Consider the following 20787-nt stretch of genomic DNA (forward strand, 5'->3'; position numbering starts at 1 on the left):
TAAATGAAGTATGTTATCTATGTTCCATATAAGAAAGATAGAAGGAAAGGGAAAGGGAAAGGGAAAGGGAAAGGGAAAGGGAAAGGGAAAGGGAAAGGGAAAGGGAAAGGGAAAGGGAAAGGGAAAGGGAAAGGGAAAGGGAAAGGAAAAGGAAAAGGAAACCTTTAGTAAAAGTTCCTAATACTAAACTATACATTTGAGGGGTCAAGGCACTAAGAGGAGAATTCAAGGAACAACTGCAAAAGCTAATGGAAGGGACACTAGCCCAGTAACCATAGTGCTGTCATGACTTGTTACCACAACTGAAAATCTCCCTAGAAATAAGAAGAAGCATTCAGAGAAAACAAGCATTAGATAAACTAAATGGGTAAGTTTCCAAGTGCATCCAACCTGTGAGCTGCAAATTCTTGCTGCTACTCCTGCAGAATACAAGTCTCACAGTGATGGTACCTGATCCTCATTATTTGTATCATAATACTCCTCAGAGACCCCAAAAGGCTTTCACTGGGCAGGTATGGTGCCAGGTACTGTGCAGACCACAGAAGGCAGTCAGATCCAAAGCATCCAACAGTCTGTGTGAAGGAAAGACAGGCTGCAAAGAAAAACCATGCACACAGAATTGAAGCAACTTACCCAGAGTACAAACCAGGCCTATAGAATTTCCTTTTTATTAAACTGGGGACTACAACAAGAAATATTCTGTAAGGATGAAAGGATATTAATTTCTTCTACATGTTCATTTCCAAAAGCAGGACAGTTTGGTATACAGACCTTAAGAAACCCACGCACCACCATAGCTTATAAAGCTTACCACAGATTTTAATAGCAGCAGTGACAGAAAACATTTGTTCTTCAGATCCATTTACTTTGCGTGAACAAAATATATTTTGTTAAGCAGCTTGTTGAACAATACTAACAAAACTATTAGCCTTTGGCTACTCTGATCTGTGATGCTATCTTTAGGAGCTTCTAAAGGGAAAGCCAGAGGTGGTCTCAAATTTGAGTAAGGTAAAACACTGTCAGTACAGGAGGTTTGGTTTTGATCTACTTTTGGAACACCAATTTTAAATTGTATTTCCAACAACTTGAACCAACATGTCACAAGAATTCCAGTGCTGATCCAGAAGGAGCTTGCCAGGGGGGAATTGCAGTCAACCAGTCATCTGTAACTCCAACTCCCTTGTTACAGCAGCAAAGACTCCCCAGGCCTGAACATCATCTGTATTAGATCTGACCCCAAGCCTGGCCCTAATGTGGAACTCCAGATCAGTCACTGCTGGTCTGGGACTGCTGGACTGGGCTGGCCTGCAGTTCTAGAACCTGCCATTCTTTCTGTCCAACTCGGCATACAAAAGAAAGGAATCGTGCAAAAGAATAACAATTTCAAGCCACTGTAAGAAATTCGTTAACCAGATTTTTCAGAATATCTGAAGGATGATGCAGTTTTATAAAAAAGAATGGGAAAGTCTGTCCTGATGCACCATTTCCAGTTCCTTGCATTACTCTGGAATTACTGATTGCACAAAACACACTAACAAGAGCACCTGGCTATTTTCTACCTTAGACAAAAGCAGTCACAGAGTAGCCTCCACAGACTAAGATGAACTGAAATGCAAAGAGCAACTTTCCTCAATGCTATTTATTTCTTTTTTTTACTTTAAACTTTAGAAAGGAACAAAACAAACCCATTTGTGTAGACTTATCACAGGAAAAGTCATATATAGTGTCTATAAATTAAGTTTGAGTGTTTGAAGAACACACACTGAACACAGTGTGACAGGGCATACTGGACACTCGCTCTGTCAGGAAGTTGCTATGGGGAGCATAGAGAACTCACAGCTGCATGTTTTAAGAAAATGTAAAAATACATGGAAGTATGTATGGAAAAACACATGGAAATAGGAATGGTGGATAAACATTAAAATGTTTTAAGTAATTTTACTGACAATGCTACCCAACAGTACATCAAATTGACAGTATGGCACAGTATGGTTTTATTTATAGATCTATGGCTGGCAGTCAGAATTATCTCATATCTAACTGTTAATACATCTGCCTCAGTGTCCCCATCTAAAATGGGAATGGTATTTCCTCTGTTTCCCACTATAATGTGGAGTTTGCAAACTGTTTCAAGAATGTAATGGTCTAATGAAGAAGAAAAAATTTAATCAGATGTGCCTTAAATTAATCCTATAATCTTGCCATTTCACAAAAGGTATCACAAGCTTAGTCAGCTAATATTTGTAGAGTACTTTGAAGATGCAAAGTGGCATAGAAATATGGGATATAGGTGTGTTAAATTCTTGAGCATGCTGCGAAACACCTTTTTCTAAAGTGAATTCAGGAAGGAGGCAGTAGGTGGCCAAAGCCCAAAGACTTTTATGATTAGCTATTACTGAAGGAGGGCATGTAACACACATGTAACTACTGTGAGTAGCACAATAACTATTAGTGAATTTTACATTTCATATTGCATGGCAATTACTAAAAATCCAGAAGCAAAGTGTAGGCACTTCTAAGTCAAAATAAATTCTTACCTACACTAAGGCCACGATACTGCCAGAAAAATATCCATATTACACCTGTCCTCAGCTTTATTTGTCCTCTAAATGTGAAAAGCTTATTTATTTGTTCCGTGGTAGTTGGCTCACAATCAACCAGCCAGCCATGCAGGGATATTGCCCATCTTCATTCTCTCATATGGATATCCACTGGTGTCTCAAAGGATGGAATCTTAAAAGGTGAGGCAAGGCAGAGACAAAGACAAATTTAATTTTATCACTGTAAAAAGGGACATTTCCACATGGGCAGCAAGGACATGAATATCATGTGTATGCAGGGGTGGGGGGATTATAAACGCATTTTTGGCGAAATTCAATAAAGCTGATTCCACTGCATAAGGTCAGCAATTTACTTTTAAAAAATGATATGATTGCAACTTTTAATATAACCCATGTATTTGCTGCAAGATGCTCTAGAAGATTGTGTAATGTAACCACCTGACCTCTCCACAGGAGCAGAGATCACCCCATTTACCCTTTATTGTCTTGCTAAAAGCAATGCACATTTGCACGGTATGACAAAGTCAACAGCTTTTACTTCAGAGCGCCTCAGGTTTCATGAGAATGAATTCTCTGCTCTGCTCCTGGGGGAGTGGAGTCACCTGGACTAGGCTCCAGAAGAAAGAAAAGCAAGGAAAGAACCAAAAACTAAATTAACCTCTCAGTTAAGGAAAGAATGATTGCACTCCAGACTAAAATTAAGAGCGAACAGCATGCAGCAGAAAAGCAAACTGTAGAATTTCATGTTCACAGGTACCCAAGACATAATTTTACACAGAACAGAAATGTTGTCGAAGAGATCCTAGAGAATTATCTCACACAGGAACTTATTTTATCTTTCCTAGCAGGAAAGTATCATTAGGTCTGAGATGGATTTCAGTGGAAAGACACTACTGATTATTCTAATTACACTCCTTGTTTTAGCCTCAAGAGGGAAGGCTGTCTCTTTAGACTTAGAATACTGGGTTCATTCTCAGAGCAGATCAGGAGCTGAATTTCTTTACTTGCTCCAGGAAGACTGTGGGGAAACCCTGGGCTGGGTGACCATGAAAAAAATTCCTTCTGCCACAGAAGTATTTTTATACAAACATACATAGATTTCTTCAGCTGTCTCAAGGTGAATCTTTCTTCAAAGGTCAAAGCTGCAGGGCTGGATTAGGATTGCACGCAATCTACTTGAGCCTTGACATTCTGACATTCTAAAGTTTGCAGCTTTCCCCTCCCATACATAGCTGATGGAAGTAAACTCTCAATCTCTCTGAAAGCGTGGCTTTTACTCCAGTAACTTCAAAAATCACATGCTGCAGCACCAAGAAACAAGCATATCAGAGCAGTTTACGAACACAGCTAACATAAATCTTACTGAGTCAATAAGGCAAAAGTGGTAATTAACCCCATTTTACAGATGGGCAAGCTGCAAATAAGAAATTTACCCAAAGCCAAGGAAGCAGTCATGTCTCAGATCTCCCATGCCTGCTCTTAGATTTTAACTACAGAAGTGACTTTCTCTCGGCACTTGGCATTTACTTTCACTCAAAAACATGATAAACAAATATCTAAATTTACAAGTCAGACTTAGGGGTTGGATCTTTTTTGCTCATCACTAAGGCTAACAGTTTCAGGATTTGGAATATAACTGGCTATTTTAGCATTATCTTCTAGGATAGACTTCAGTACACTCTGCTCTAATCATATTGTTTTTTCAATGCTACCAGGAATGGGAAGCATTACTTTGTCAGTAAACAAGGCAGATACGACTCAAAATACACTCGATGAGCAACAGGAGTTAATTTTGCAAAGCCATTTTTAATGGCTCTTTTACATTACATAGTTACTGTCAGATAGCCAAGTCGAGAGACATCATTAAACCCATGACATTCCAATTATTTGTTAAAATTAAGCTCACAAACAGCATTTTGCAGCATGCACAATTTCCTAAGCATCAAACTAGTCTGTTCCAATTTATCAATAATTTTCAAGCTTCAAAAACATGGCAAAGGTGATTCTGGATTCTTCAGTGAAATCACGAGGAATTTCTGGGGCCCAAGACAAACAGGAGATGTAGTAGACTGTTTACCCAATATACTCTAAATGAATCACTTCTCTTGTTCTATGGAGTATAGATCTAAATGGTTCAAGATCACTGTAGGTTGTGTCTGGTTGGAGAGGAATAATATCGCCTCTAATGTGACTTGTATCTTCTGTTACAGAACACACATATAGGCATTTGGAGGATGTAAAATTTGAGAGTTGATCCCTTGATGTTCACAACATCCTTAAACATCAAAGGATGCCTCTTGTGATACACCTTGTTAACACTTCACATGGAAACCAAAGAAAAAGTCACTGTGATTTTCACAGTTTTAATATTAAATAGCAGATCTTGTATCAAAGCCCTTTAAAATGATCTTGTAAGATGACAACCTTGTTGGAACTATCCGGTAACAACAATTATATATTTTCCTGCCACTGAAAAGCACTTCTATGAATGAATTTTTTCCTTCCAAGTACAACTCACTGACAAACTTCTAGAACACAGTTTTTCCGTACAGAAAATGTTTCTTAAAAAAAACCCAAAATGTTCTGGAAAAAAGTAATGATTTCATAACAATTAAGAATGCAATTTTCCAAATATTTTCACTGTAATATTATGGTACTTATTATACTATTCTGTTAATATCTTCATATTGATCAGACTCCAGAGTGATCAGATAGGTCTATAATATTTTTTTCGTGTGATTTTAAATGTTGATCCCTATTTCAAATATAAGCAAATTTCCAAATCCCAGAATTTTCAGTGGGATAGAAATGTATTGTTCAACTTACTTTCTAGATACCACTGAGTAACAAAAACCAAGCCTTATAAAACAGTGAAATGTACACAAGGACAATGTCCTTCTAAAATAAGAAACTCACTTGTAGAGTTTCTATCAAACAACACTTTCCTTAATATTACAAATATTAACACGTAGGAAAAAGAAAGAATTGGCTTCCTTTGCACACTGCATCACATGGGTAGTTATGTCTAACCTGATGTCAGGTGGTTTTCTGCCCTCTCATGAAAGGCTAGTAACTGGGACAAGAGTCAAAGATGAGCAACAAACTGATTTCTCCATGTGTGTAGAGACTCAGCAGAGTAGTTTTTCCAAACCTCCCTTCAAATCTTGAGGAATGATAGTGAAGGGTTTCATCAACTATATTCTTCCCAAAACTCTGGCAACTCCAAAGAGGCGCCATATCTGCTTCCCAGGATGTCCTAAGGCTGAGCAGTTTATCCCATTTTGTTAGCACTACTGTATGTTTCTTGTCACCAAAGAAACCAAGAAAATCCGTGAAGTTCCGACATCACAAACAGTGGTAAAACTGATGGGGGAAAAGCATCAGCATGATGAATGGGCTGGTACTGAACAGCACATGACAGATCTGTGTACGAAAGAGTGGCAGGACAGAGAGACATCTCCTTCTCAGCAGATGGATAGTGATTCTCAATCATTTTCAGAAGAAAAAAGAAGGTAACTAATACAAAACATAGAAAGGTGGAACTAATTTCTGGATCACGAGCACATCTGTTCTTCTGCGTTACGATACTCCAGCAGTGGAAATCTTACCTGCGTGTTGAACATTATCAGCACTGGGCCAACAGAGCAGAGTGCCACAAATGGATGTGACTACCACTAACGTTGATTTAGATAGGAACTGGTTTGAGTTTGTTAGCAATGAAAGCTTTCATTCTCTCACTCTTCAGTCTTCAGGTCCCTAATAAGCTCTTTGGGAGACAATCACATTTCCCCATTTACTCAGGGCTGTGTAGAGCCAAAGCTCGGATGGGAGGCACCTAAAGAACAAACTGGTTGCATGACAGGTGTAGGACATATTTTTCCTTAACCTAGCAAAATATTACAAGGCACATTAGTTGTCTTGCACAGTCATAAACAGAGGCCCAACCATCTTTAGTAATTAAATACCCCATAGTGCTTTTCAAGAATCTTAGTAAATTTTCTACTCAGTAATTACATTCTCTATCCCTGAAGCTCCCTCTGCAAGATCACTTAGATAAAGTATTCTTCATTTCCTTTCCTAAAAATCACGTAGTGATATTAAGCAGCTGCTGTCCTCTGCCTCAGAGGTGGATGCTTTTTAGTGAGATCTAGATCACAGAATGATTTTGATAATGATAGATAACCCTATAAACACCATCAAACATGCTCTGTGCAACTAGCTGCAAAGTTTCCATAGTTAATGGGTACAAGGTGCTCCAAGATCAGGAAATGAAAAGCATGAAAATGCAGAATGTGCTGACTTCCATTCAGCATCTACAGTCATTTCTGTAGATGTTAGTCTTGGTTTTGATACTTGAACACCTGCTGCAAACTTCACCAAGCATTCCTTGAACAGTCAACGCTTACAGTCTAATCCCATATTTGTGTATCAACCACGGTACTTTCTAGAAAAGCATAAGATTTGGAGGGCCAGAGCAATTTGGCTTAAGTAGGTATTTTGACATGATAGGTTAAAGGGTGTCAAAATACCTACGTATTGTATTTTTTTACAAATACCTATTTTTTATGGTTAGTAACCATAGGTGACTAACTCTATTTTTCCATCTGAGTTGGCACTGAACTCTATTGGTTTGCATTGTATTTTCTTCTCAAGAAGAGCCTTTGTAAAAACTGTTTGAGTTTCCCTGAGACATGTTAAAGAATTAATTACAAAGTAAAGCTGAAGGAGAAAATTAATTTTGGAAACACAAGAGGTTACTTTTCTTTTCCTCCCTTTTCTGGAAGTGGGGGAGGAAAGGCAGTTATTTTCATCTTCATGTTGGGGGCAGGAGCTGGGAGCTGTCCAGTCGATAACCTGGCCATCAGAACAAGGTTTGTAATTAAAAGGTCAGTGACCTGGAAAGCTGGGGCCTCACTCTCCGAGCTTCTCAGTAATGACGGCACTATTAAATTAAGACTGTTATGAAATCAATGCTAAAAAAGCTTTCATGGTAACGAGATTCCATTCAAGGACATGCAAACTGCCTCATGAAATGGACTTAAATTAAAAAAAAAAAAAAAAGAAAAGTAATAAAAGAGGGTTAAATTGAAATCTGCTGAAGAATTTGCTTTTTTTAAGCCCTCCAGCAGTGGGCTGTGCCCCCTTCCCTCAGGTCCTGAAGGTGATTCACTTGAGTTTCTTTGGCAAAGGAGAAAAGATGGGTTCAACTTCCAAGAATGCAGACTACAGAAAGAGGAAGAAAATTAAGTCAGTTTTCTTCTGGAGATTCTGGGGCTGATGGCATTTGTTTCCAGGGGATCAAGTGTCTTTGAGCTCTGACTGGGAAGGGCACGTGGAATTAAATAATTTTTTCATCCCTTCAGAAATCACCAGTCTGGCATCTTGACACTGGAAAATTTTTCTGGAACTCTGATGCACTGCAATAAACCTTCTGAGTGGACATTTTCCCAACATAACTCAGCAATTATACATTACCTTGCTCTAATACACCTCTGCTCTTCCATCACTATTATTTCTGAGCTCTTCATATGCTTTCATCTGTTCCTATAATCCCACTCTGGGAAGGCCTTACTGTACTTGTTTTACAGATGAAGAGAAAAAGCAACTCAGAAAACTGAGTTCATCATCCAAGATGACACAACAAGTCTGTAACGTAGCAGTTTTCCCCTTCTCTGCCCCAAAACCCCAGCACCCTGAAAACAGAGCTTCCCATGTACAGTGCATTTCCACGGCCTTTCTCTGTCTAACCAGAACTTAAGAGGTTCAGAGTACACAAAATTACCAAGCCACATGAGTTACTGGCTGGGTAACTGAGCAGTACAGGACATCTGAGGCACAACAGTTAAATGACAGACACATTTCCACAAGGGTTTAAGCCCCACATGCTGTCTAATTACTCCCAAGGCGCCGCTGATTCTGTGGCATGTCATCAGCAGAATCAGCGAGTTGGACAAAAAACAAACAGCATCTTTTTTTCTTTTCTTTTCTTTGAGATACTCTGAGGGGAAACAGCTGTTTTTCCCTTCATCTGAAGAAGTTCATGATAAAAAGGAGGAAATGTCATAAATTACACAAAATGCCAGTGTAAGCTTCAAAGAAAATGATAAATGATTCTAATAACTTCATGTTTCTCATTAATGCCTCTGTATATGGGAGTTTAAAAGTGCTTAAGACAACAGAGAAATCTCATCTGACTTCTGAAAGCCCTTTTACAAATCCAGGACACCCTCACTCTCCCAACTGTCATCAACACTGTATCACCCCATGTGCCAGAGAAGACCAGTTCAGCACCCCTTGACCTGCACAGAACCAGGAACTCCTGATTTCAGCCTCTACAACTGCTGTTTCACCAAACCTAGTCCAACTGATGATCTTGCACAAACTTTCATTTTTCATCTCACTAAAATATATTAAACCATATCCAGCTCCTATGCTAAGTATTAAATAATACTAAAAGGACATAAAATTTGATTGGCCTTTTTTTAGGAAGGAGACACTTATAGAAAAAGAAGAAAAATTTGTAATTCTAGGCAGAACCACCTCTGCAAGTCTCGGAAGCAAATATTCCTAAGCAAAGCCAGGCTTGGAGGGCCTTTTTCAACTGGCAACAAAGACTTCTCCACCTGACAGCCTCAACTGGGGATAAACATTACTATTGGGATGACAGGGACTGTATATCAGAGAAGAGGGGGAACAGCCTACCAAACCCTGTAACCAAACTCAGGACTAAACCAGCTATGACATCTATGTTTCAAGAATAATTGCCTCCATCTGCTAGACCACATAGGTACCACACCAGCACCAAACACAGGAGAGATTCCATATGGACGTATTTCCAGTGATTGCTGGGTACAGGCACTACTGAACCCTGCTCCTTCCTATCTCCTATTGTTAAGTTATAAAAAAAACACAATTAGCACAAAGGGAAGGAGGGCTAATTAACAAAAAGGAACAAACAAACAGTTCTACCAAACCATTTCTGCTCTTTAGTAATTATTAAGCAAGTAATTCATAAGAAGTATTAGTTGGGCCACAGTTTCTCTCTGCCTCCATCTCCCCACCCTTCCTCTTCTCCCAGTCAGGGATTTATTAAAATTAAACAGATTAGATGGAGCTCCTGATACGAAAAACTGTTCAGCGAAGCCTGCGGTGGGGAAGTGCAGAGCAAACACCAGAGACATTTGTCTCTAAATTGCTCTAAATACCTTCTGCAAATGAAATTCTAACCCAGCTCTGTTGAGAGAGAAAATGAGGAATAACTGGTCATTGTCAGCACAGAAGAAGATCAGGCAGTTATAATATTGCACGATATACTGGGGGCTAAGGATCTCTCAGCAACAATAGATTTTGTATCGGGTTACCCCGGGTAATCAGCACAGCTTTTAGGCTCAGCTTTCCCTTGCTTCATTGCTTCGATGATAGAGTTGAAATCCCCAAGCTTTTATGATTAATTACTCCCCGTAGGTCCACACATTTCAAGGAAAAACTCATGGCGCGCAGCGACCAAGAGGCTCCAAATTTTAATGTCATCCTGATGGCAGGGCAGGGCAAGCAACATACCTATGTGATTGGAATGTCCTCTTAATTGGCCCTAGGACAAGCAGGGAGAGGATCACACTCAAAATTATGTGCCCATGAACCACTTGTCATGACATCATTGCCAAAACGCAAGGCTGCCATTCCCTTCTAGGTCCTCTGCTATTCAAGATGAGCGAAGTGGTGCATATACTTAACTCTCCATCTCTTGACTTCAGGTCTCAGGCATCTCAATAAGCAGTTCGTAACTCCAAACAGAAAAATATGTATTTAATAGGCTTCCCTACTTTTCAAAGCTCATGATCTTCAGCTCTAGAAGTTGCTGTACCTTGAAGTACTTATGACTTCAATGTATATGTGGGTCACCCCCCTCTGAAGTTTGGAGTTTGTATTTTCAGTATCATTCCAACAGCTTAAGTGCTCCACAGTAGTTGTAATTAACTTCAAGTTAAAACTGTTGTTATTTACATTTCGTGGTAAGATGTAAGCAATATGGTCCCAAGACTGTAGCAAAATAGGGAGTGAACCTCACCTGAAATGCACTGCAAGTTCGGTAATAAAAACTTCAGAAATTAAAAAGGAACAAAAGATAGTTCCACTATGAGTCAGAAAGTAAAATAAATTCTCTGTAAGCAATGGCCAAAGTATGCTCCATCTGCCTAAGACGATATAGGATTTGTCAGGATCTGTTCTATCCCTGCTATAGAAAAGGGCTAAACTCAGTCACTAGTTTAGCATTTCAGCCTGAAAGTCAGGTTGACCCCAAGCTTGACCTTAACCTGACCTTGTTTACTTTCACCAAGTTCTTTGCCTCTCTCTGGCTCTCTTCGGAAAGATTTGACCTTTTCACCCAGAGACTGGCCATTCTAAAGCCAGTGTCAGTAAGGTTTGAACTGATCAACTAGTCCACAATTCTGAACTGTCCTCATTGCAGAAAAGATCTGATAACAGTTGATAACAGTTAACCCAAAAACTTCCCATGTGTCTTTTGTATTCTACAGTTCCACATCTGGTGCAAATATTGTGCTCGTCAGTTGGGAAGAAAAGAGACTGATATTTCTTATAAACTTCAGATCTTTTTTTGAGACAGACTAATTGCTTTGTCCATAACGTCTAATATTCCACAGCAACACAATCTGGCTTTACACTTACTCAAGGCCCCTCATTATCACTGAGATCACAACCATAGGAGTTCATACCTTTTTTCTTCAGGAATGCTCTTCTGGTTGCGAGAGGACTTTGGCGGACCCGTGGATTCTGTAAAAATTTCACTGCTGTCACAATCTGAGACGGGTATGAGGATTGGAGAAAAAGAAGAGAGAAAAGATCCAAGTTAAGTATGATCAAATCCCCATTTTACATTTAGGCATTCTGTACTGCAAGGTAAGGCATCACACCCATCACATGGAGATGGTCTGGAGCCAACACCAACTTTCAGAAATGGTTCAACAAGTATCAGAGCTGGTGGCTTAACTCGAAACAGACAGCACAATTATGGTGTTTTAACCTAGAAGTTTCTTGTTGAATTATTCTTGGAGCAGCTCTACCTGTACAAAAGACTCCATTAAGATTCTTAGGTGTTTCTGTTATTTATATTGTAATCTTCTTACCTAAGTTGTCTCCTACAATTAAAGCCAACCTTGAGTCAATGCACATGATCTGTAACAGCTGGCTTACTGTAAGAATGCTTCCTTTCTATCTGACTTAAAGCTCCCTGCAGATTCTAAGAGATTAAGGCCTTTTCTGCCATCATTCTAATTTACTGAAAGCAATACATAAAACTCAGCTTCTCATGACTAGAAGAGACTTCACATGTTTTGTATTACATAACAAAATATCAAAAAAGTCACTTTGAATGACACAAATGGGTAGGCAAATAGTTAAATTTATATTCCACACCAGCAAAAGCAACAGATTACTTTTGTCTACAGACTGACTTCTACATTCTTCTTTAAGGTATGAAAGCACCTAAACAGAGCACTTTGCCAAGCAAAGGGTAAGGTCTGGGATAATATTCAATGGCATCAAGAACAAAAGCACTAGATTTTTACATTTCCATTTAGTGCCAGTGAAAGGTATTTGATTCTTTTCTTCATATGGTAGTTCCACTTTCCACATACTTCCCTATATTGTTATACACGTTATTACATGCTACTGCACTAGTGATTCACTCTACTTTTATACAAAGACATCTGTTCTGATTGTGGCATCATATGAGGAATAATGTGCTAACAGCACATCTACGTGAACTAGTGGAAGAGATTACTTCCCTTCTCTAGAGCTAAAATTAACCATCCTAATATGCTAGACCTAGGTTAGGCAGGTCTTGAAGAGTTTATCTTAAAATACAGTTTCTGGAATTCAGTTCCAAAAAGGTTTCCAAAACTTTGACAGCAGAAAAAGAAGGGAAAATACAGCATCCCTCCTGAAATCACTAAGTTTCACTTTGTGTTTGAATCAAATGCTTCGAATATGCATTTCTGGTCAGAGAGCAAAGTTCTGATGGGTTTAATGGCACTTCAATGTACTCCTCAGTGCATTCCATCAATGTTTTTTTTCTTTTAAATTGCATCTCTTATTTCTTTAAATACATTAATCAGGCTAGTGTAGGCAAAACGGATCCATTGGACAATGCAATAAACATGAATTATCATCTATCCAACATGCATAATGGCTTAAAAATACATAATAGCAGGTGTAGTTTAAATGATTAGTTATTACACCTGTGGTGGGTCTGATTCAATTGGGGAAAATCATCTTTAATAGGTTAAAAGGTTTAGATCACCAGGCTTCCCTTAAAGTGGCTGTAGAGAGGGTATGATGGAGTATGCTGTCATTACTAATTCATTTAAGAAAAACATGGGGGATACAGCAAAGAACAGCATAAACGAGCGAATCCAATTTAAACATCAGGTAAAGCAGAAAACACCTTTTAAAAAAGCATGATAAATGAATTTGGAAGAGAGATGAAATTGGCATATTTATTTTAACGGGAATTCGACGAAGTCCCAGCACACTTCGAAGTTGGGAGGATAAAATGAATGGGGTATTTTTAATTCTTTTCATTTTCTTCTTTTCCTGCATTTTTCCCTTAAGTTTACATGCAGTAATTTTGAACCACAAAACAGCAGAGCAAAACACCCCACATAAAGTACACTTTGGCTTCATTTATGTGCACTTGATCTGTCTCCAGCTGAAATGCTGGTGACAGGCAAATCACAGATTTAAACTGTGCTGATATTGCTGTGCCAGATGCAGAAATATAAAGCACCCAAACTAATAACCTTAAGATAATATGCTGAATAAGAAAGATGCCCAAATGAGCAGACCGACAGACATGTGAACATATCAAAGCCACTTTCCTTCTAACAATAATTACTTGTTTGTGTCTTCAGATACTCCTCAATACTGCCTCCCACATTTAGTGAGCTAGACAGAAGCGGCCTGCAGACCTGCAGTTCTGCAAGCTCTTATATTTAATTATCAATTTTTAAGCATTACAAAACCTGTAAGAAATACGCAGTATTTTTCATTGTGCTATTTCAGTCACATCCATGTGAATATTTCCTTGATTCTAACCCCTTATTAAAGCTTATTTTTGCCTTATAAAATGTAAACATTTCAGTAGTAAATTTCACTCCAAAATAAACTTCTGTTTTATCTCTCCCCTGCATTACTTCCTCCATTATTCACAGCCTTTTTAATCTTAAAACAAAGTGAGATTACAAGCAACAACAAACTCCATAAAAAAGAATCCTGGACACGTATTTCTCCCTCCAGTAATCCCAGGTTTCTCATATTGTGTTTTCATCTACTTCTGAACATTCTTCCTATAGGCTGAGCTGAAACGTCTCCATTTTTATAATTCATCTTATATACCCCAGCAACTTACAAAGCAATTTTGGCCACGTCAAAATGCCAGTATTTTCAACAAATATACACAAGAATTTCCCTGCCTTCTATGGATCATTTTCTTTGCACAAACAAGAGCAACTACACTCCATAATTTAAACAAGAAAAAGGAGGAGGAAGATGAGAAGTCTTGCAGTCCTGTGTGCATCCAAAAAAATCATGTGGCAATAGCACTCTGACTCAGCTGCTAACATTGTTCCATACTATTTCTGTAGCATTTGTAACACTTCTCCAAATTTTTAAGGTATTAGGACACTGCCAAATAATGAGCATTGTATCACTACTCTGATTCTTAGATTGCCAGCACACACTGTCCAGCACACTGGCTTTATCTAATGGATCAGGTACATATTTGTATGAAAAAAGTGTATATGGCTTTTTTTAAAAGCCAGTCAATTCCATAAACTTGCTTTCCCACTACCACCTCTCCTGCAGTGACAGGATCCACAAAGACATCTTTCTGACTGGGTGGAGACGGGTGGACAAGCAGGTCTTGTCCTACAGTTTGATTTTCCAATTAAAAGATCAATGTCACTATTCATAGATTATATTTGCAACTGGACAAATCACATAAATTCAGGCCAAATATTCTGCTGCAATGTCAAAGATATAAAATGAAGACAGGAACTTTATTGCAAATGCTACGGGAGAGCACCAGGCTGGCAAAATTCTGGGCCAAAGCACAGCACTGGGATGTTACAGCCAAGGTCCCACATTCCTAATTGCCCTCCCTTTTGTGTTAATGGGGAAGATAAAGACAGCCTTATTTCTTATTGTGCTCAAAGCTGCAGGGTTTCCAATAAAGGAATCTAAGCTAATTTATCAGTTACTTGCATTTAAAAAATAAACCACGAAATTTACAATACTGTGGCAAATGCCTATCTTCTACCAACTCAAAAGAAAAAAAAAAAGGCAACATACAAAAAATTAACAGAAATGTAAAAGACCTTCTTTAGTAAAAGTTCCACAGGATTTGGTAAGAGAGTTCCACGTGGAAAACATACTCAAAAGCCACTGGGCACAGCCTGTAAGAGCTCTAACAGATTTCCTAATGCTGGGAATGCTCTGTAGGTTATTACTAAACAGCATTTGTTGATAGACTGAGACTTTGAGATGACCTGTGATGTAAAGGTTGGGTCTGAATTATACGTTGCAAGAGATGGTATTTTGTCTTTCTGAGTGGATCTGTATCTGTTTAAATGCAACACTTCTTTTCATTAAGCAGAGGCGGCCCGGGCCATGAACTATGCACAGACAGTTTACATTACATGTGCGGAAGCAATCAACACTGGCAATATATATGACGTATGTAAAAGAAGTTGGAATTAATTTTTTTCCAGTGTATTAAAAAATAATAATATGGCAGTATCAACAAACGCTCAACCTATTTCAGCCAGAGCAGAAGGCCACAGCTATAGGGCAAATGGAACTGATCAATATATTAGCCTACAGCAACACCCCCTCAGTGTACAGCTGTATGTTTGCAAGGCTCGGAAGATTAAATTGTCTGTGAAAGGTTTCTGCACTCCTACTCTAAAGGAGATACCAAGAATCCTGTTAACAAGCATCAGGCTAAAGCCAACTTACATTTTAACAAGGGCTGACTTAAAAGCCTGGCACAACAGTGAACAAGAAAACCCCTTCCAACACAAATTCTGTTGTTTTAGTAAGAAATCAGTGCCCTGCCAGGACTAACTTGACAAATATGGTTATCGGTGGCACACGGAAATAGTTGCAAAGCAGCTGTTAATCAGGGAAACACATCATAGAACGCTGATGCCAGCACTCGGAAAAAATGCAAGGGGCTAATTAAGAAGCCATATATCTCACTAAGGAGGCACTGCTCCCGCCCAGCTGCGCCTGGGACACTGCACCAGCACTGCTCCTGCTCAGGACAGCCTTGTCCCAGTTGATCTGCACCCCAGGACTTACATGAAATTTGTGTTTCACAGAAAACACTTGTTATCTGTAAATGAATTTTCTGCAAGTCAGTCGCGGGAGAAGGAAGGCTTTAAAGCTCCTGTGATTTCATAGATTTATAAGAAAACATACAGAACCCCACGAATTATTTCAGTTGAGAGATAACCTAGAAACATACAAAGTTTGGCAGACCTCAAAGTTTGATAGAGAAAAGATTAAAAATGCTGTAACAACGACAAAGCCCTCACATAAAACAGTCAGGGAAAAAACCCCCCAATTTAAAGCAAGATTCATGGGAACAAAGACGAGGAAGAAATACGCTTTGAGCCATATCTGAGATTAAGAACCTGAAACTAAGAGAATACAGAATAGCAGCCAAAAAACCCCAAACCCAACAACAACACTGAAAAAAACCCAAAAAATAAAAAATATCCCTAAAACAAAAAAAACCCAAACAAAACAAACAAACAAAAAAGGCAAACCAAACCAACCAACCAACAAACAAAAAATCCCAAAAAACAGAAAAAACAGCAACCAAAAAAAAACCCACCCAAAAAAAAAAAAAAAAGAGATGTTAATACAAGACAAAAAAGGGGAAATCCTAGGTGCTGGGAACTCGGACTGGGAATGACACCCACACAAAGGGTGAGGACACTAATCCCGGACGGGTCCCTGTCATGGGTCCCAGACAGCCTGCAGAAAAACAGGTTCAGGGGAGACCTTTTTGAACTCTACAACTCTCAGTCAGGAAGCTGTAACCAGGTGGGGTTTGGGCTCCTCTCCCAGAAAACAAACGACAGGAGAAGCGGACATAGTGTTAAACTGAGTCTAGGAGGTTTAGGCTGGACATCAGGAAGAATTTCTCCCCAGATGGGGTGATGAGACATTGGAAAGGGCTGCCCGGGGAGGTTCAGGGAGAGGCAGAACGCGGCTCTGCTCTGGTCTCGCTGCCGAGGCGATGTTCGCTCCCACGCTGGACTCGGCGCTCCCCAAGGTGATTTCCTCGCCGCCCCGCCAGGCTGAGACCGCTGAGTACCCTCAGCTCTCTCAGCCCCCTCGGCCCCTCAGCCCCTTCGGCCCCCTCAGTCCTCTCAGCCCTCTCAGTCCCCTCAGCTCTCTGAGCCCTCTCAGTCCTCTGAGCCCTCTCAGTCCCCTCAGTCCCCTCAGCTCCCTCAGGCCGCTCGCAGACCCCGCGCGCCCCCTGGCGGCTCCACCGCCGCCCCGCTGCCGCCGTCAGAGCCCCAAATTAAGTGTTTTCACTCAGTGGAAATGAAATGTTTTGCAAGATGAAACAGAAAGAAAATTGAGGTTTTAGGTAATTACTAGTTGGCATTTACATATCACAGGCTGGTTCAACACCTATTCATTTTCCTCTTTTATTTTCAATTTTTTAAAATTGCTCATTAAAACGAACACATGACAGGGACGGGGGGAAAAATTGCTCTTCCTCTTTTTCCTGAGGACTACAAAATCCAGATCTACTTTAAATACATTTATCTATAATTATCACATACAAAAAAGCCTTACTTAATTTACATGAATAGGGTGACCAAAAAAAATTTAAATAAAAAAAATATATATAAAAAGCCAGAAAAAAGCCCATGTGAGCTGTCAGTGTGTTGTGCCTGCGGAGCGCCGGGGCCAGGCTGGAGCAGCGGCGCTGGAGCAGCTGAGATCCCCGGTGTTGTGCCACCCTGTTCCCATCCAGCCCACCTCCAGCTCAGCTGGCACACCCTGCTCTCGGCTGCCTTCCTCCCCTTCAACACACTTTCCCCTCATTTCTTCTGCTATTCCCACTACAAAGAAGTGACTCCACATAGTCCCTGCTTTCAACTTCTCTGTTGCAGGAGCTACTCCTCACTTCCTCCAGCTGCTCCCGAAGGTGTGACCTTTCCACCTCCTTCATTCGCACAGAACAAGCCTTTCCTCACATAACCTCAGCACTTCCAGGGATCCTGCTCTGCAGCTCCAATCACGCTTACAGGCTCTCAGCTCCGTCGGCTCTCCACTCAGATTCCCTTTGTTCAATTAAATACATCTATCCTATGCAAAGCCCTTAATTTTCCTGCACCCTTCAGCTTTTTTTTAATTTTAACCTTGCAAAAGTCTCGTTTAACCCCACAACAATGCATTTTAGGATACAATCTGTATGAAAAATACTATATAAAATAAAGTTTTATTGTATCATATGTTAAGGACATAAAACATCCCAGATAGAAGTGTACAGGAGATGACATGATAGACTAATATATTTTAAGGTCTATTGTGTAAATATCTATTTAGGGAATGCTAAAGCATGGTATTATTAACCCAAGTCTCTCTTAAAATGCATTGATATATGGAGTAAAAGCCCTTATGAAAAGTAGCAACTTCGTCTGTGTAGTAGTCACCTTTCAAAGTGAAATATCTGTCATCTTCAGTTTTTTATAATTCAATTGAGAACATAGTGGACATCTTGACAAAATTCCTGTCTTTTTAACACTAATAATATTCAGGCTAAATGTACATGCATAAAATTAAAAAGAACCAGAAACTTTTACACATACATTAAAAGAAATGTACGATAACCATTTTTATTTGCACAGAAAATGTGCTACCTATGTATTTTTTTATTTCAGAAATACACCTCCAAATGAGACTTCGTAACATCAGGTTTAACACAATAAAAACTGTTACGGGGAAGTCATAAATGATGGAAAAACATCTTATAAGAAATATGAGCAGAAGAGCAAACTAAATGTATTAAACTGATAATGCAGCCATAATAAATTTAACCAGTGAGCAGCATGAACCTTTTTTCTAGAAGTTCAAACATTTCAACTTTTTATTGAAGAGAAATTATTTCCCTCTTGGAGGGAAAATAAACTTTTAAAATCCCCTTTTTGTATTTCTGCCGAAGCTGAAGTTGCAAACTCCCTACAATCCCCAGTACCACCAAAGAAGGAATTGCAGCAAGATGAGCAGGGTGGGGGTGCAGGGGGATATTGCTTGCAATCCAACTGGCAGCAAATTATTTGAAGTTCCGTCTACATGAAAATGGCAATAACCCCAGTGCTGAACGCCCAGGATCCCCCAGGATAACCTATGGGTAGAGCTCGTGTCTCACATGCTAAGTGAGGCATCTGGCTTCCCAGGTGGGAGAAGCCACAACAAGGTCACTGAACTGATTCCACAGCACCTAAGAAAGATGCCAGACAGGTCAAAACTTAGGAAAGGGAACCTGCTTTTTATAACTTTCCATGACATCTCCTTCTTATAGGAGGAAGCTTAGGGATCACGGGGGCTATGCTGTAAAATTAATGCAACTTTCCAGTTGTTTGAGCTCAATCACTCCAAAGGAATGTAATGACCTAGTGTCCGAGATGCTCATGACAGCAGAATTAGGACCAGTGCCTGGCTCCACAACTAAAAAAAAAAGCATGGTTCAGGTTCCAGGGGAGCAGATGACAGCACCTCCAACTCTCACCTTCCTCACTCCTCTCCCCATGTCGCCATTACTGCAGAGCTCAAGCACAGCAGCTTCCAAAAGAAATCCCTTACCTTGTTCCCTTCACATGTGTAGAATGTAATAACCAATGACGCTGTAATTTATTACATTTTCATTCTTTTAACTGCAGGGCAGACAAGGACTGCAGGATGTTCATTCACATGTTAGGGAGCTGGAGAATGACGTGAGGATAGAAGTCTGTGTCACACCTAACAATTGTGCTCGAGTACGTAAAATCACTATTGAATGGGAGACTCCAGCAGGCTGAATCAATCAGAGATGTACCAGAACAGGATCATTGTTCACACTTACTTAGATCCTTCTAATTCCACAGTCAAGGCACTGGACAAAACCAATAATACAATGGTTGACATTTAGTCCAAGAGGATCAAAAGTGGAACCCATCTGCAGAAGAAACTATCAAGATGTTTTAGACTGGAAAGAGTCAAATTGCGAGAAAAAACAGCAAGTCACTGCTCCTCGAACCTCCTATTTCAATATCCCCATTTCACAGAATTTTTAAAGCATAGGAAATGTAGATAAGAGAATGAGTGTTTTCCTTTCAGCAATAAAGCCCCAAACAATTAGGGCTGAAGTCAGGGGGCTGTGATGATGTTAGAATGAGGAAGATCTCAATGATGGAATAAATATAGGAGATACTGGAGGAAATTATCTGGATCACCAGAACCTAACAAACAAAAGGTTTCATGTTGAAAACATTAAAGAAGCTGGAAAATGTGACAGGTGCACAATAAATCATGCAAACCACAGCAGTTGGGAAGAAACAGCAAAAGGAGAAGGACTTAAAACACTGGAAAATCTTTTTGTAAATTTAGTATTTTACTTAGAGCTCTTTGGGACAAGAGTGGTCCTTTTCCTCTGCATTTGAACAGTGCTTGGTGCTGGTCTGCAACTGGCCTCCTCGACATTTATTACAACACAAATAATAATAAAGACTGAGCAGACCATGCACTTTGTTCCTGCTGTTAATTGCCCCATTAAGGGAAAAACGAAGTAAGGGGCAAGAAGCCTGATTGGCCAGAGCTGCCCTGTCTGTGGGGACTGGAAGAGGAATAATTTTATAGATTCAAAAGCAGCTGTGTCCCTTTTCTTTGTCCAGTTCTCAGCAGAACAGAGCTCACATCACACAGTTCCTCCTTCAAATCTAGGAACTTGCATGATCAGCCTGAAAAGCAACTGAGCTTCCTTGTCAACTCTTAGGATGCTTCTGTAACAGGGGTGAAACACAATAAAATGGCAAACATGAGGAACATTTCCACGGTAGCTGTCTGCACCATAAATATTCTGCAAACAATGGGACCACTTCATTTTCCCCTGGGGTCAATCTAGCATTTTTCATGGATGTTACAT

General features: G+C 39.7%; 1 protein-coding gene across 2 annotated transcripts in view; it reads right to left on the reverse strand.

The window, feature by feature from the left end:
* The window catches only part of PEX14 (peroxisomal biogenesis factor 14), a 64166-nt gene that overhangs the window by 20247 nt on the left and 23132 nt on the right, over positions 1–20787 (reverse strand). For both annotated transcript variants that reach the window (XM_085080165.1, XM_085080164.1), the window contains exon 3: positions 11297–11381. In XM_085080165.1, the coding sequence (XP_084936291.1) occupies positions 11297–11381 (85 nt within the window). The remainder of the gene's footprint in view (positions 1–11296; positions 11382–20787) is intronic.

This window comes from Lichenostomus cassidix, chromosome 21, assembly GCF_008360975.1.
Source record: "Lichenostomus cassidix isolate B80296 chromosome 21, HeHo_3.0, whole genome shotgun sequence".
Classification (NCBI taxonomy): domain Eukaryota; kingdom Metazoa; phylum Chordata; class Aves; order Passeriformes; family Meliphagidae; genus Lichenostomus; species Lichenostomus cassidix.